Source organism: Chiloscyllium plagiosum, chromosome 7, assembly GCF_004010195.1.
Source record: "Chiloscyllium plagiosum isolate BGI_BamShark_2017 chromosome 7, ASM401019v2, whole genome shotgun sequence".
Classification (NCBI taxonomy): Eukaryota; Metazoa; Chordata; class Chondrichthyes; order Orectolobiformes; family Hemiscylliidae; genus Chiloscyllium; species Chiloscyllium plagiosum.
The window spans coordinates 81,260,893-81,277,655 of record NC_057716.1 but is presented as its reverse complement, the minus strand read 5'-3'; the positions used below and the strand labels follow the sequence as shown (position 1 = coordinate 81,277,655).

The 16,763-nt window shown below is 38.3% G+C and overlaps 1 protein-coding gene across 3 annotated transcripts in view; it reads right to left on the bottom strand.

The window, feature by feature from the left end:
* The window catches only part of LOC122551728 (rho GTPase-activating protein 15-like), a 737,256-nt gene that overhangs the window by 114,250 nt on the left and 606,243 nt on the right, over nt 1–16,763 (bottom strand). For all 3 annotated transcript variants that reach the window (XM_043694095.1, XM_043694097.1, XM_043694098.1), the window contains exon 13: nt 7,539–7,673. In XM_043694095.1, the coding sequence (XP_043550030.1) occupies nt 7,539–7,673 (135 nt within the window). The remainder of the gene's footprint in view (nt 1–7,538; nt 7,674–16,763) is intronic.

The following is a 16,763-nucleotide window of genomic DNA, read 5'->3' as shown; positions in this document are numbered from 1 at the left end:
TTATCAGCCTTCAGACCTAACAGTCTCTCCAACACCATTTCCTGCCTAATATAAATTCCCTTCAGTTCAGGTCCTTCAGCCACTATTACATCTGGGAGATTGCTCGTGTCTTCCCCAGTGAAAACAGATCTAAAGTACCAATTCAACTCTTTGCCATTTCTTTGCTCCCTGTAATAAATTCACCCATTTCTGTCTTCAAGGGCCCAATTTTAGTCTTAACCATTTTTTTTCTTTTCACATACCTAAAAAAGCCTTTACTATCCTCCTTTATATTTTTGGTCAGTTTACCTTCGTACCTTTTTTTTCTTTGCATATTTCATTTTTAGTTATCCTCTGTTGTTATTTAAAAGCTTCCCAGTCCTCCGATTTCCCACTCATCTTTGCTATGTTATACTTTTTCTCTTTGGTCTTTATATGGTCCTTAACTTCCCTCATCAGCCACGGCCATCCCTGCCTCCCCTTAGGAACTTTCTTCCTTTTTGGAATGAACTGATCCTGCATCTTCTGCATTATACCCAGAAATACCTGCCATTGTTGTTCCACTGCCATCCCTGCTAGGATATTGCACCATTGAACTTTGGCCAGCTCCATAGTTCCCCTTATACAACTGAAATATTGTCACTTCCGATTCTACACTCTCTCTTTCAAACTGCAGAGTAAAGCTTATTGTATTGTGGTCACTACCTCCTAATGGCTCCTTTACTTCGAGGTCCCTGATCAAATCCTGAACAACATCAGATCCAGAATTGCCTTCTTCCTGGTAGACTCCAGCACAGGCTGTTCTAAGAATCCATCTTGGAGGTACTCCACAAACTCCCTTTCTTGGTGTACAGTACCATCCTGATTCTCCCAGTCTACCTGCATGTTGAAATCCCCCATAACAACTGTATGCGACAGGCCAATTTCAGCTCCTTATTCAACTTAAACACTACATCCAGGCTACTGCTTGGGGCTTGTAGATAACTCCCATTAGGGTCTTTCTACCCTTAGAATTTCTTAGCTCTATCCATACTGACTCTACATCCCCTGATTCTAGGTCCCCCCTGCGCAAGGGATTGAACATCATTCCTTACCACCCCACCCCTCTGCCAGTCAGTCTGTCCTTACGATAGCACGTATAGCCTTGAATATTCATTTCCCAGGCCCTGTCCACTTGAAGCCATGTCTCAGTTATACCCACATCGTAACTGCCAATTTCCAAATGAGCCTCAAGCTCATCTACCTTATTTAAAACTTCGTGCATTCATATATAATATTTTTAATTTGTTACTCCGCTCACCCTTCCTATCAATCCCTACTTCATTTGACCTTACGGCATGATCCTATTTTGATTTCGAAGTACTTATCCATGAATAGTGAAAAGCTGGCATCCAAGTTCACTGGATAATAGGAAAGGAAATTGAAATGATGGCCTTTATTTTGAAAGAAATGGAATATAAAAGAAAGGTAGTTAAGCTAAAAATGTACAAGTCACCAGTCACACCACAGTTGAAATGCTGTGAACAGTTTTGTCTCAGAAGGTTCACTGGGCTGATACTAGGTATGGAGAGATTATGTTACAGGAGCGGTTTCATATATTAGATCTGTACTTCTTGGGAATTTTAAAGAGTGAGAGGGGTCCTTATTGAAACATATAAGAAGCTGAGGGGACTTGACAAGGTAGATGCAGAGATGTTGTTTCTCTTCATAGAGAATCAGACCAAAGGCCATAAACTCAGAATAAGGCGTCACACATTTAAGAGAGAGATGAGGAGGAATTTCTTCTGTTAGAGGATAGAGATTCTGTGGAATTCTTTTCTGCAGAGAACTGTCGAGGCTGGGTATTTGATATATTCAAGGCTGAGGGAGGCAGACTTTTAATCAGTAAGGAAATCAAAAGGTATGGGGAAATGCAGGAAAGTGGAGTAGAAGATTATCATATTAGCCATGATCTCACTGAATGTCAGAGCAAACTCAATGGGTTAAATGCCCTAATTCTGCTCCCAATCCTTGTGGTCACTGTGAGGTGTGGCTACAGGTTGATGGACATTTTTGGAATTCCAATGGTATTTTCTTTTTGACACATAAGAGGAAGTGAGCCACAAACAAGGACTACTGAATGTCAAATGCATTAAGAAATTCGGAAGAACTGCAAAACCTGAACAATGAAAAAAAAAATCGCATTGTAGAAGATCACTGTAGGAAACTGCTATAACTCTCAGTAGAAATTCCTCATTATCCAAACAGCACCCACAATTTGCCATCGTGTAATAGTCAATTCGCGTTGATGAGACACGTTACATGCGAACAACATGTATTGACAAATATTCTCACCGCTGACAATATGATGGAAGAAAGGTCATTGAAGAAGGAGCTAAATTGGCTGGATCTTGAACACTACCCTGAAGAACTAACGACCCTGTGGCTTTGTGGTGGTGTCTCTACTTCTGAGTCAGGAAGCCTGGCTTCAAGTCTCAACTGTTCCAGAGGTGTGCATTTACATCTCTTAACAGGTTGATTAGAAAACATAAATACCCTCAAGAACTCCGTTAAAAATCACACAACACCAGGCTATAGTCCAACAGGTTTAATTGGAAGCACACTGGCATTCGGAGCGCCGCTCCTTCATCAGGTGGTTGTGGCATCTCCAAATCATGACTAAAGAACTCCTGCAGTCATGTCTTGTGGTTGAGATGATTGATCTTCCAACAACCAGAAACATCTTTCTTTTGTGATAGGTATGACTCCAACTAATGGGATGTTTTCCTCCAGATTCCTATGACTCAAGTTTTGTGAACTCAACTGAACACAACACTTGGTCAAAAGGTGCCTTGATTTAAAGGACAGGCACCCTCACCTCCCCATATTAGTTCAGCTCTTTTGTCAAAGTTTGGACTAAGGCTTCAATGAGGTGAGGAGCCGAAGGACCTTGCAGAACACAATCAGTGAGAAGATTATTGTTCAATAGGTTTTGCTGGAGACACCCTAACTCACTTTGCTGATGACTGAGAATAGACCGGTAGGGCAGTTATTGCCTGATTTGGATTTGTTTTGCTTTTTGAGGATAGGACAAAGATGGACAATTTTCCACATTTCCAGAGATATAGAAAACAGGAACAGGAGTAGGCCATTCAGTGCTTTGAATCTGCTCCTCCATTCATTATGATCATGGTGGATCATCCAACTCAATGGCTCATTTCTGCTTCTTCCCCCATATCATTTGACCCCTTTAGCACAAAATACCATAAATATCCAGCACCTTCTTGAAATTGTACAATGTTTTGGTCTCAAATGCTTTCCATGGTGATGAATTCCACAGGCTCACCACTGTCAGGGTAAAGACATTTCTCCTCATCTCATTCTAAATGGTCTACCTGCATTCCTACACTGTGACCCCTGCTTCTGTACTCTGCGATCACCAGGAACATCTTTTCTGCAATCGCCTTGTCTGTGCTGTTAGAATTTTCTAGGTTTTTATAAGATCTTCCCTTATTCTTCTGAAATGCAGTGAATATAATCCGAATTGATTTAACCACTTCTCATACATCAACCCTGTCATCTCAGGAGTTAGTTTGGTGAACTTTTACTGTACTCCCTCGATAGTAAGAGCGTCCTCAGATAAGGAGACCAAAACTGCGTACAATATTCCAGGTATGGAGGTCTCACGAAAGCCCTGTACAATTACAGCAAGTCATCTCTGCTCCTGGAATCAATTCTTCTTGCAATGATGGTAATATACCATTTGCCTACTTGATCGCATGTTGTACCTGCACGCTGTTGTAGCTGTATTGGAACAGCATGGCGAGGGGGCACAATTAGTTCTGATCTGCATTCAATTTTAACACTGGAAAGAAACTAAGCAAAAGTGAGGACTGCAGATGTTGGAGATTAGAGTCGAGAGTGTAGTGCTGGAAAAGCACAATAGGTCGGGCAGCACCGGAGGAGCAGGAAAATCAACGTTTCGGGTGTCATTCGTGATGAAGGGCTTTTGCCTGAAACGTCGATTTTCCTACTCCTCGGATGCTGCCTGACCTTCTATGCTTTTCCAGCACCACATTCTCAACTGAAAAGAAGCTACCTGCTCCTGTGGTAGCAGCCCTTGAGGTCGGGATGAGGATGTGGAAAATTGAACTGAGATGTATTGAATGCAGGACATTGATATGTTCTTGCACTCTGAAGATTTTTCTGGTAGCAAGTTTCACGTGGTGTTTGAAAGGGTAGATAGCATTTAATTATGCATGGTAAGAATGTGTGCAGGTCTTACTTTGTGACAGGAATGCAGAAAGTCACACAGAGATGGTCTCAGCTCAGTACACCAGAGGAGCATTGGAGCTTGTTGACCATGGTACTGTGATGAAGCTACAATGCCAAAACAGGCAATTGCCCATCAATGCTGACAGTCCCAATAGCTCTGGACGTTACTTTTATCTTAATTCTCTGAAGTCTAGTGACTCTTCCTCAATTTTATGGCATTTTCACACTTTATATCTAACTATGCAGCACCTCACAGTGGGTTTGCTAACAGATTATTCCTGTGCGCCCTGCAGTTGGGTTTTTCATTCATCTCCCTCTTGCTGACCTTAATTGAATGGTTCACTATGATTATGCCACAAGGAACACCTATGTCACAAATGCAATTTGGCCTGAAAATCGTCCCCATGCCTGAAAGATATAAAGTGAAGAAAATCCCACACATTGTAGGTAGGCCTCAGTTCATTTATTTCTTTTACTTCTTCTACTATCCTAACACAAAACAGCTTAAATGTGCAGCTGTTGATTTGTGTAACTATATCACACTGAAAAATCAAAGAGAAATAGGTGAGTTTTTTTAATAACTGGCAATCCCTGTTTTTCTAGTTCGGCCTCCTTATGATGATGAATTCTGAACAGCATCAAAGGAGGCATGGATAGGGTATAGCAGACATTTGCCAGAGTAACAACAGCGATGAGGTACTGCACTTTCACAAAGGGACTAAAGACACTATATTGTTAATGTTAAGAGTACAAAGGATTAAGAGGAAAATTGACAGAGTTGGATTTATGAGTGTGTTAAATAAATTATAAGGAGAAACTGTTTCACTGTCTGGTAGAGATGACGTGGGAAGTAATACAATAAGGATAGACCTTTAAAAAGTTGATGCAAGCTCTTTGACATTCAGATTGTAAGATAATGCATCTCTCATATTATGCAAGAAATTGGACCAATGTGAAAATTGCACTGCAATATATAATGAAGATTGTTGTAACATAGTGACAGGAAACACGGGATGATATTTTTCTTGCAGTTTGTAACATAACAGGTGGATATTATTGGAATATAAATTCAATAAACTGTGATTCACAGAATCCTAAAAATGGTCTATACTGCAAAAGTATAAATAAAATAGAGAGAATACTCGATGTAATAAATAATGTCCTTGCATACTGTAAAATTAAGTAAGTAAAACAGCAAAGAATTATGTTATTCCAATTGAGTGCTCAAGATTACTTTCAGATTCTTGGAATCAATATCATTGTTTATAATAAATTTAGTTTTTATACCAAATATTTTGTTATAAAATTTTTATCAACAGGATTTAAAAATAATTTCATGAATAAACACAAATCAGACTGATCTCAACTTCATCAGAAGTTTTAGAAACTGCTCCTAGGTTTTCAATTCAGCACTTTATATCCTTCCAAACTTGACATGCAGTTAACAATTTCAGATCACAATTACAGATCTCATTTTCAGTTGGACACCAGGTCTATGTAATAATTCTGTCATTGCTTATTGCGTACAGTTCTGGTCACTGCATTATAGAAAGGATGTGGAAGCTTTGGAAAGGGTTCAGAGGAGATTTACTAAGATGTTGCCTGGTATGGAAGGAAGGTCCTATGAGGAAAGGCTGAGGGAACTGAGGCTGTTTTCGTTAGAGAAAAGAAGGTTGAGAAGTGACTTGAGAAGAGACGTATAAGATAATCAGAAGGTTAGATAGGGTGGACAGGGAGAGCCTTTTTCCTCGGATTGCGATGGCTAGCATAAGAGGACATAGCTTTATATTGAGGGGTGATAGATATAGGACAGATGTCAGAGGTAGTTTCTTTACTCAGAGAATAGGAGGGATGTGGAACGGCCTGCCTGCAACAGTAGTAGACTCGCCAACTTTAAGGCATATGAATGGTCATTGGATAGACATATGGATGAAAATGGAATAGTGTAGGTTAGATGGGCTTCAGATTGGTTTCACAGGTTGGCGCGACATTGAAGGCTGAAGGGCTTCTGCTGCGCTGTAATGGTCTATGTTCTCTGTTTACATTTCTCCTAACCCCATCATTCTTTTTCTACACTTGTCCTTTTACCATCTGCTTTGCTTTAGATAACCATCCTTTTTGTCATTTGATCATTCCTACTGTCCACTCGATCATCGGCCTTCCCATTTGTTCTTTATTCCCTTCCCATATTTCCCTGCCATTTTTTTGGCATCAACTGACTGGCTTGCTGACAACATCAGGGGACGGGGCACAGCCAAACATATTGCTGTGCATCTGGAGACACATGTAGTCAAGTCTGTGTAAGGATGGCAGATTTCCTTCTCTAAGGGACATTAAGTGAACCAGAAGGGTTCTTTTAATAATCAGTGATCGTGGTTGTGTCTATCTATATGAATATCTATATTAGTTTTTAATTTCAGGTTTTTATTATTTGAAACTAAATTTCACTAGCTGCATGGTGTCATTTGATCCCACATCCCTACAGCATTAGCCTAGGCTTCTGGATTACCAGTCCAATGATACCGCTTCTGCACTTGCTTAAAAGCTGTTACATGTTTAAAGGTTCTCATTTCTGATGAATAGTCATGAACTTGAAACTCCACAGATGCTACCTAAACCTACAAGCCTCCCCAGCATCTCTGCTTTTACTCCTGAAGCTATATCATTTCACACTAAAGATCATACCACACAAAGTAGGATTAATTTGTCCTATTGCTTGAGTTTAATGTATTAATAACAAGGAAGGCTTTCTCTCTCTCTCTCTTTCTCTCTCTCTCTTTGCCATTATTCATTCCAAGTGTTTACTTTCAAAGAATTGAAAACAACATGCTTCAATAACAAACAAAACATGTTAGAACAGCATCAGATCTGTGCCAGTGAGACTTTTTAAGTAATAAAGTCCAACATGCAATTGAAGAATGAAGCTTGGGAATGTGTAGTAATTAAACCAATAGTTTATAATTCATCGAAACCTTCTGCTTGGAAATCTGCTTGCAGACGTTGTGACAAACACTCAGGTTGAACTAAATATTGGTTGTAAATTAAAGTGGGACAGCTTGTATTTTTCAATGTTACAACCTTGCATGAAGTAAGTATAAAAGTGTACTATCAAAAATAAATTGCTGTCATGAATATTAAGAAACTGGAATTGAATAAATACAACTACATTCAAGGCACTGATTTATGAATGCCTTTCAGCTAGCTAATAAAAAAAATTAACCTCATCTTACTAAATGGTTGAATGCAGAATAGAGAATTGCTCCTTTAGTGCTTTGAGGGTTAAATTAACATTGTATTGTACTTACTTATGGCATCTACAAATTGATCAAAAAAACTGTATGGAAAAAGTGGCTCAGGCAGCTCTCTGAAAAACATCTTTAGTGCTCCGGTGACGACGTGGATGTCCTCCCACTGGCTGTCATCCAAATTCAGCTTCTCTTCTGGGAAAACATGAGGAGAAATGGAACAACTGGTTTTAATGAAACAATTACAAGACACTAATTATTATGTTAATGTTTGCCTACTATCATCAGCAACTGTTAACAGCCTCCTGCACCTAGAGGTTTAGAACTGCAATTTTCCACAGAAGGACATATTCAGTAGAACACCATCTGCAGGAATGTAACATGTGCTTGTGCATACACACACACAAACACACACACAAAGACTTGTGCTCATTGACTGGAGGTGTCAGGTACACTTATACCCATAATGCTTTTGCTGGAAAATTAACATCACCATTGAACATGATTCAAAGCTATTAGCATTCAAGGCTAAGGGGGGGGCTGTGTAGTGGCAGCAACTGCTGGCTGAGCTGAACTCATGGGACCGGCCTGCAGGCCTTGCAGAGCCAACATGAGACATATGCTAAACATGGCAATTGAAAATGAGCTATTACTTTACATGTGTCAACTCTGCCACGTACAAGGGAATTAAAGCTAACTCCCTTTTTTTTGCTTGAAATTGGTGCCAGTGAAGAATGTATGGGAGGAAGAGAAGCTATTTCAACACTCATGTGTTCCTAACAAAATGTTGTTTCCTTGTAATTATTCTTTCCTGACTTTAAAAAAAAGGTAAGTACTGTACTTCAACTCAAATAGCATCAGTACTAATGTCAAGACACATAACTAAATTACTCTAAATTCCAGATCAATCATGGCCTAATGTTTGTGCATGTAATTATTTCTATTAAAAGTAAATGTGGTTATGCCCAGCACTATGAGAAAAAATATTGCTGACTGATTTACTTAGAACAGAATTTCACTGCTACGGTTGGTGTAAAAGTGCATTAAATGGCAACGATTGGCACAGAATATCAGTATCAAGACTGTCAACTGAATGATCCAAAAAAAACTACTGAAAATGGAAGATGGGTTTTCAACAGTAATTGATAGGTTGAGAGAATACTGCATACGTGAAGAAACATATGTTAAAACAAAAATACAAAACATGCATAAGATTATTAAGCTAATGATATGAAAATCATTAACAGGGATTGGTCCTCTGGCTTTGAAAATTTCAGATCAACAGTCACCCTCTAGAAGCCATCCATTCAATAATAAAAACCTGAATGAGAAATGCAGCTACATAGTGTATAGGCAGCAGAATAATAATGCCCTTCTTCACTATCAAGACTGTATTGTCAGATCTACCAAATTATCACTACCAGCAGTTCTGAAGTAAGAGGTTATTTGTGATAGCATCCAAATTGAGGTGTTTGCCACTATATTGATATAATTATGTTTGCACAATATTTTAAATTCAATTTTACATAAATAACCTGACCATCACTCTTAAATATTCCAATGTACAATATACACACTTAATTAATTTGACGTGCAGGGATGGCTATTACATACTCAAACATGGCAGCTATTTTACACAACAGGATTAATGACCCGTTAAATCTCTTTGTTGCTTTTGGTTGAGAAAAGAATGCCACAAGAATGCCAAGAGAACTATCTACACTGCTTTTAAAAGTATACAGGATTTGTGATGTCTCATCTGAAATACTACATCTCCAGCAATGCAATACTCCAAAGGTATTGTACCAGAGTATCAGTCCAGATGTGAGATCTACAACATGGACAAACGTCAACTCAATTAAGCTGAGAAATAACCAGAGATATCCTGGATTTACTCAATGGCATAGAGTCTTTCTTTCATTATGAAAAGAGGAAGAATAGGTGAAGTCCCCATATATAGTACTTAGAACTTTTCTGGGGACAGGTTGCATTCCTTGCATGTGTTATGCAGTGGCAGCTGCCTATATCAATCTTCTCTGAATTTGATGTCTAAAATGTAATGTGCACCAGATTAGACCTGGCAGGAGCAAGTATGAACTTTATTGATTTGTTTGAGTAACCAGAGTACTCTTTTGGACAGGTAAAGCACCCCTTTTTGATATGATCTTGGGACACCTTTGGTGAAGAACTAGTGACTTCTTGAAGAAACAAGGTCCACTTTGGGATTATTAAAATTAGGCATGAATGTGCGCAAAAATATATCATCCCATTGTAACTGTTATGTTCATTTGAACAATCAAAAGGAAATGTCAAAAACACCTGTCAAAATTTTCAACAAGAATCATCAGAATAAATTTAACAAAAACAAGAGGAATTGTCAAAGAACATCTTTTGTAGGTGCCTAGAAGATCTGTCAAAACACTATCAAGCTATCTAGATATTTAACATTCCTTCTATTTACATGTAAAAAACATTGTTTGGCATGTTGAAAATATCATCACTTGATATTTCACTCTGTTGACATAAGACTGAGGGTTTTCATTACTAGATTAGTGCTCCATGTCTGATTTCACTGCATGTCACAATCTCTATGTGGTCCATAGCACTTCACAATTTGATTGATGGCTTCAAGTAGTCATAGACTACTTGACATAAGACTATGACTTCAAAAGCTTGTTTTATAAAGTGTTATAAAATTAATGAAGTGCATATTCTTGTACTTAAAGGAAGTTTAACATTGTAAATTACCTTTCATGACAGAGTGATTCCTTTAAATAAAGATTGCAGTAGACTTTTAAAACTGTATCACATTTCATCTCAACATTGATCCTGACATCTGTCCAGATTGTTTATTAGGTTAGTTGGACCAATAAGTATAAGGGAAAAGGATGTTGTGTGAGGATCATGGGTTGAAACTAGTTGTCACCTTACAGTCACTATGCAAACTGAGTGACATGAGAGTGTGAAGAGGTTAGCACGAGATATATGAGAGATTTTGATGGAAGGTGGAGGGGCTTAGATTGACACAGAGGCTATAAGAGGAAATTGACATGGGTAAAGGAGTACAGATTGGCATGGACATTATGATGAGTTATAGGGGCATTAGTGAAGAGCATAAGTTAGTATGGCTGAGGTATGGAGGAATAGGTGAGTGGTCAGCGTTATAAGGCTGTCTTATGCTTCATTGGTTAAGATTAAAATAGTGCTGGGACACCAAAATAAGCCTTCCACCCAGCCTGTCTCTGCATTCATTTAGGGTCACCTGGCCTAACTCACACAAGAACCTGTCACCGTAGGCTGACAACTCCACATTCTGGGGTATTTTCTCCCAGGTTATGTTTGTGCAGGAGGGACATGACCTGACTCTGCGTTCCCGAACAGGAAGCAAAAATTCAGGCCTCAGTTTTTCATCCAGATGTTCACTACCATCTAGGTGTTCCAATATAGAAGTGGGATTTATGCCCTACCTCTGCGTAGAGTGAGGCAAAAGGGGAATAGCCCTTCATTCATTCATGAGATGTGGGCATCACTGCTTAGGCCAGCATTTATTGCCCATCCTTAGTTGTCAAGTTAAAAATCAACTACATTTCTATGAGTCTGGAGTCACATGTTGGCCTGACCATGGAAGAATAGCAGATTTCCTTCCCTAAAGGACATCAGTGTACTAGGTGAGTTTTTTTCCGACAATCTGCAATGGTTTCATGGTCATCACAAGACCCTTCTTTATTGCAGTCTAATTCCACCATTTGCCACGGTGGGATTATGAACCTGAATGCCAGTGACATTAGCTGAGCTTCTGAATTAATAATCTAGCCATAATACCATTAGGCTATTCCCTCTGAAATGTGTTACTTTTGTGTTACTTTATTTATGCAGTCAAAAGTATCTCTGTTTATTACTGTGCAAATTGCCATTATTCAATAAAATCATTAGATTTCAAACAACTTCACCAGATTATGTAGTTTGAGGTAAAAAGGATTGTAATATTGCGTCAAATTATTCCTAAGTGATCTTTTAAGCAATCAAAAACACAAAGCTTTTAAATTCTTTTAATATGTTTTAAATTATATGAGGATTTTTGAGTCAATTTGAAAAAATAGACATATTTATATAAACATATAACAGGGCAAAAAGGTTGCAGAGTTTCAACACAATTTATATTTGGTGGAGTGCTCGGATTGAAACATGGAGGCATCATGCTGCCTGCTCATTTAAGTGACTGTACCATGTTGTCCATCATTGATTATGCCACTGACAGGCTGCAAGTTCAGCCTAGACCAAGGACTCTCTGTGTGATCATTATGATATGCAGACTGCAAGTGCTAAAGGTAGCTTAGCTCTCTTAAAGGGGAGGCGAATTCTGCTTCAGCATGCAATAATTAGTGGAAAAGTTTTGTGTGTATGATTAAAGTCTCTTAAGATACAGTGTCTTTTTACTTCTAGATTTTGGCAAACAGTGTATTGTGATGGTCCACAAAAGAGGAATGAAATGCAGCAACCTATGAGGGATTACAACTATAGGCTATTAACGATAATAGGTTTCCTCCTGAGATGCCTTCAGACTGCCCTTGTTAAGATGCAGCGTCACTCCCTTTTGGTTCCTTACAACTTTTTGGAACCCTCCCTCATTGATTAGGTTAGTTGTTTTTAGATTTCCTATGGTGTGGAAACAGGCCCTTCGGCCCAACCAGTCCACACTGATCCTCTGAAGAGTAACCCATCCAGACCCATTGCCCTCTGACTAATGCACCTAACATTATGGGCAATTTAACATGGCCAATTCATTTGACCTGCACTTCTTTTGGACTGTGGGAGGAAACTGGAGCACCCGGACGAAACCCATGCAGACACGAGGAGAATGTGCAAACTCCACACAGACAGACATCTGAGGCTGGAATCAAACATGGGACCCTGGTACTGTGAGGCAGCAGTGCTTACCATTGTGCCACCCTGCTGCCCTAACACAATTTAATACAATGTGATGTAATACACAACACTGCCACTCAGTCTACAACAGCAAAAGAAAGCACAAAGCATTTTGTTTAAAAGCCCCACGCTTATGTCTTTAAGCAGTAATTGTGGAAGAAAGCGCAAAGCATCTTGCTTAAAAATCACATGCTTATGTCTTTAAATAGTAATTGTGGCTGGAGCGTGTGTAGGGTGGAGGTTTGGGGGGACGGTAGTGGGTTTATAGTAGATGAGGTGGATTCCATTTTGCTGATCAACACATTCATTTGACTAATGTTTAAGAGAAGGTAGTTTTGATGCATAGCTTCCCCAGAAGCTAGTGTGCTTTGTCTCAAATTAATGTATTCATGGATCTTCTAGTCCACCTCTTGAAGATATGGAAAAATAGAATATTGTTGAAATTAAGAATATTGAATACGCCTTAAGTAACTAAACTTCACTTAGTTAAATCATATGATCAAATTGTTGCACAAATGCAAATCATGTATCTTGATCTTATGTTTCATCGAACCCAATTTTTTTTCCCAGGGACAAAAATGTTATTTAATTTCTTCCCTTAATCTTAAACCATTAAAACAGAACTGTTTTATTTCTTTTGATCTTTTCTAAAGTCTCAACTGATTATGAATAAATAAAACAGTTTTCTCTCTTCAGGTTATTGCAGATCCAAGTGCTGGATTTTGCCATGGGCTTCAGGATCCTGAGAAGAGACCAAATGAGGTCCCTGAGCCCACACTTTCTGTGACTGAGACATGTTGCACAAGGATGTTTCTGGAGGCAGCCTCTTAATTGGCCATCTTCTTGCTTACCATTCAGTTAAGGCCGATGGGCAGACTCTTGATGTTGCCAGGCCAATCAGAGGGTTGGCAGCTTTGGACTGTCAGCAGATTCATCAAGAGAGTGGGTATTGCTTGTGGAGTAAAGGGTTGGTTATATTTTTACTCTAAAAATAGCTGCTGAGCGTATTTGAAATGGGCTATGTCATTGTGATGCTAGATTGTATTAAATTGGAATCTGAGTTTGACAGATTCCATATGAAGTCTTCTCTTATCATGCCTTTTACCATCCCATTCAGTCACTAGATATTAGACATTGGTTTGCTGCGGGTCGGTCAGACGTCCAAGGGGGACTCAACATAGAGGAACTTTCGCTGACCTGCATGAGCCGTTAAATTCGCTCAATCCAGCCTGATGTGCATATGGAAAAAGGAATTGGATTAGTATGGGCCCCAATTGTGGCCCTTTGCTCCTTCAGACCCCTGCCTGGGGTGCCTTAACAATGCAAGTTGGCTCTGATAGAAACAGAATTGCAAATTAGCTGTGCCAACTGAGTGTCAAAAGATGATGGTTAAATTCTGTCTTGTTGAAGATTGTCATTGTCTGACATTTGCATGGTGCAAATGTTACTTACCACTTGTCAGCCCAAGCCTGAATATTGTCCAGGTCTTGCTCCATTTTGACACAGACTGCTTCTGTATCTAAGGAGTCCTAAATGTTACTGGACATGATGCAATCATCAGCAAACATCTTCATTTCTGACCCTATGATAGAGGGAAGCCAACTGGTAAAGCAGCCAAAACTGGTTGAGCCTAGAGCACTCCCCTGAGGAACATCTGCAGAGACGTCCTGGAACTGAGGTGAATGACTTCACACAGCCTCCATATTCAGATCTATGATTGTGAGTTTCTGCTCATAATATTATTACCTAATTATCTTCAATAATCGGTTTATTTCCTTTATTGATGGGATTATAAAATCAAAAGTAATGTTGAATCATCAAACATTGGAACGATTTTAACTTTCTACCCAACTACCTTTACAAAACCAAAAGTCTTTATCTTATAAATTAAATGATGTGCATTATAGTTTATGAGTATAAAATTACAGGCAAAAGTGTAAATCACTTTACAAAATTGTTCCACAGGTTGGAGTTTTTAACATTATGCAGAAGTTGGAACGAATAGTAACTTTGGAAACTGCAGGACCTTAAACATATCCTTTTTTGAAATTAGCTTTTAATCATCAAACCAGCCCATTCACATGTTGGCCTTCTCCAGATCCCCATCTGTTTGATTGAAAACACTTCAGGAGTATCCTTTTATTACATTACATGGTTTTAATTTAAATTGACTATAGCCTAGTGGGTCTGTTCAGAACAGTCAGTGCTGAACAATGACATCAAGAGCCTAAGGCCTAATGTGGCGTACAGTCACTTTAAAGAACAGAGGTTTTCAGTTTGTTGAAGTCTGTCAACTACTTTGAGTATTAATTCTCACCAGGGTGTCACACCCCCTACATGTCTCTTTTGATACAATCTGTTTCATTTGTCTTCAGTTAATTCAAATCTTACCACCTTCACCCCATTACCCCAACTCACTTTCCATATTGTCTGGGCTTATTCAAATCAATTGATCCCTTCCCATAACTCCTGCCAACCTTTCACATTATAATCCAGTACTTTAACTTCATTTTTTAAAGAAAAATTATTAAATAAGATGTATGAGATCATTTATAGCATTCTCTCTAAATGAGCTGCAAATTACTTCATCTGATAATAAAGTATGTTATTATTTTTGTGATTAATTATTTTCTTTACCATTAGTTTAGCATCACTGAATAGTTGCTGCATAAGATTTTTTTTAACCAGGGTTAATGGAAGGATTATTGCTCATTTAGAACATTTCATTTAATAGTTTCATAGTCCACACAGTGATACAAGACTCTCGAACTCTATACAAGCAGTGACAATCTCAAAACTGAGTTACCTCATAACTGACTAAAAAGACAAACATGACATTGTTACCTAACATAATTTCAAAATCTTCTGACCATTACAAGTTCATGCCGGCTACTTCAATGTAAACTAAGGGCCTGCTTTTTAAAAGATTTCTTTTATACCAAAGGAAACAATTTATTAGCTGGATGCCTAGAGAAATGTCAATGAATTCTTATCTGCGAGGCATTTTTAGAATTTTGGAAGTTTAGTTTGCAGTATTTTACGTTTGATACAGATATTGTAGTTTGTGGAGTTAAGTTACTGCTACTGCAGATGCATAACCAGCTAAAATACTTTTGGATGTTGTTGCTATTATCATCAGAAGATAGATCTTTAATTAATTAAATATGAACAAAATACTGATTTAATTACTGAAATGCATTATTTAGCTGCTGGTGTTTGTTTATACAATAAAATAAATCAGAAAGGTCAGCAAGTTAACATTTTCTGAATAATAAAGGGACGAGAATTTCAGACAACTAGATTTGGTTACAACAATCGCATATGGCACGATAATTGCTTCCTACTTTTTGTAATGTGGCACATCTATTGCAGAGTATTTTCCAGAAGCATTCAGCAAAGTCACAGGAAAGTGGTTCAATAACCACATGTCTATCAGTAGTTCAATAAGACCCTGCATTGAATACTGTTAGAAATTATGTTCTGATTGTCTATGTAAATGTCACAGTAACATTAATTTGCTTTACATCGGATTGACTTTTAAACAATAGCTAGGGATTTTCATGACCTCAGCCAGCCATGTTATGTATCTCAGGTGACAGATATTCTTGTCAGGTGAGTATCTTTTGATATCTGGTTTCTTGGGTCAATGCAACAGCATTAGAAAATCAAATAACAGGCTTTTCAAATATCCTCAGTCCAATTACACACATACAGTTCCCAGTCCAACTGCTTAAAATGAGGACACCTTTTGGAAGGTTGTGCTTTGCCAGCAATACATATGGTCTATGATTCCTTGTACAAAGTCAGTCTTCAAACATCCTTTTATAGTTGAAGGAGTAAGCCCCATAACCACAGATCTTCTCTTGGGGAAATGATCCACAGAAGATGTTCCTCATTTTGGCATGTGTGTAGTGCTTCAGATCATTTCAAATTTACTTGACCTTTAGGCATATCATTTTTTAAATTTTGGAGTTTGTACTTCAGCAAGTGGAAGGTGCAGTGACTTTAACAAAGTTTGTCAGCATTATACATCATTTTATTTTTTCTTAAAAAAAGAAAAATCTTCAAGTCATTTTAACCAGTGTTTAAAACTACATAACTAATATTAATGATTCTTTTGGATTAAAAGATAGGGCTATTTTCAGATTACTTTATAATGTTGGGTGTTATTAATACTGTTGCCTCTAACTTTTAATTCATTTCTTTCACTGGTTTTCAGGGTCTCCCCACTTATGTACCGTCTAAGCTTCAAGTGAAGATATTGGAGGTAGGTGGATAGAAATCGGTCATCTGCCCAGAAACCATTACCATTATGTAGAAACAAGTCCCTAGAGAAACTAAAGGGCTTTGGTATTGGGT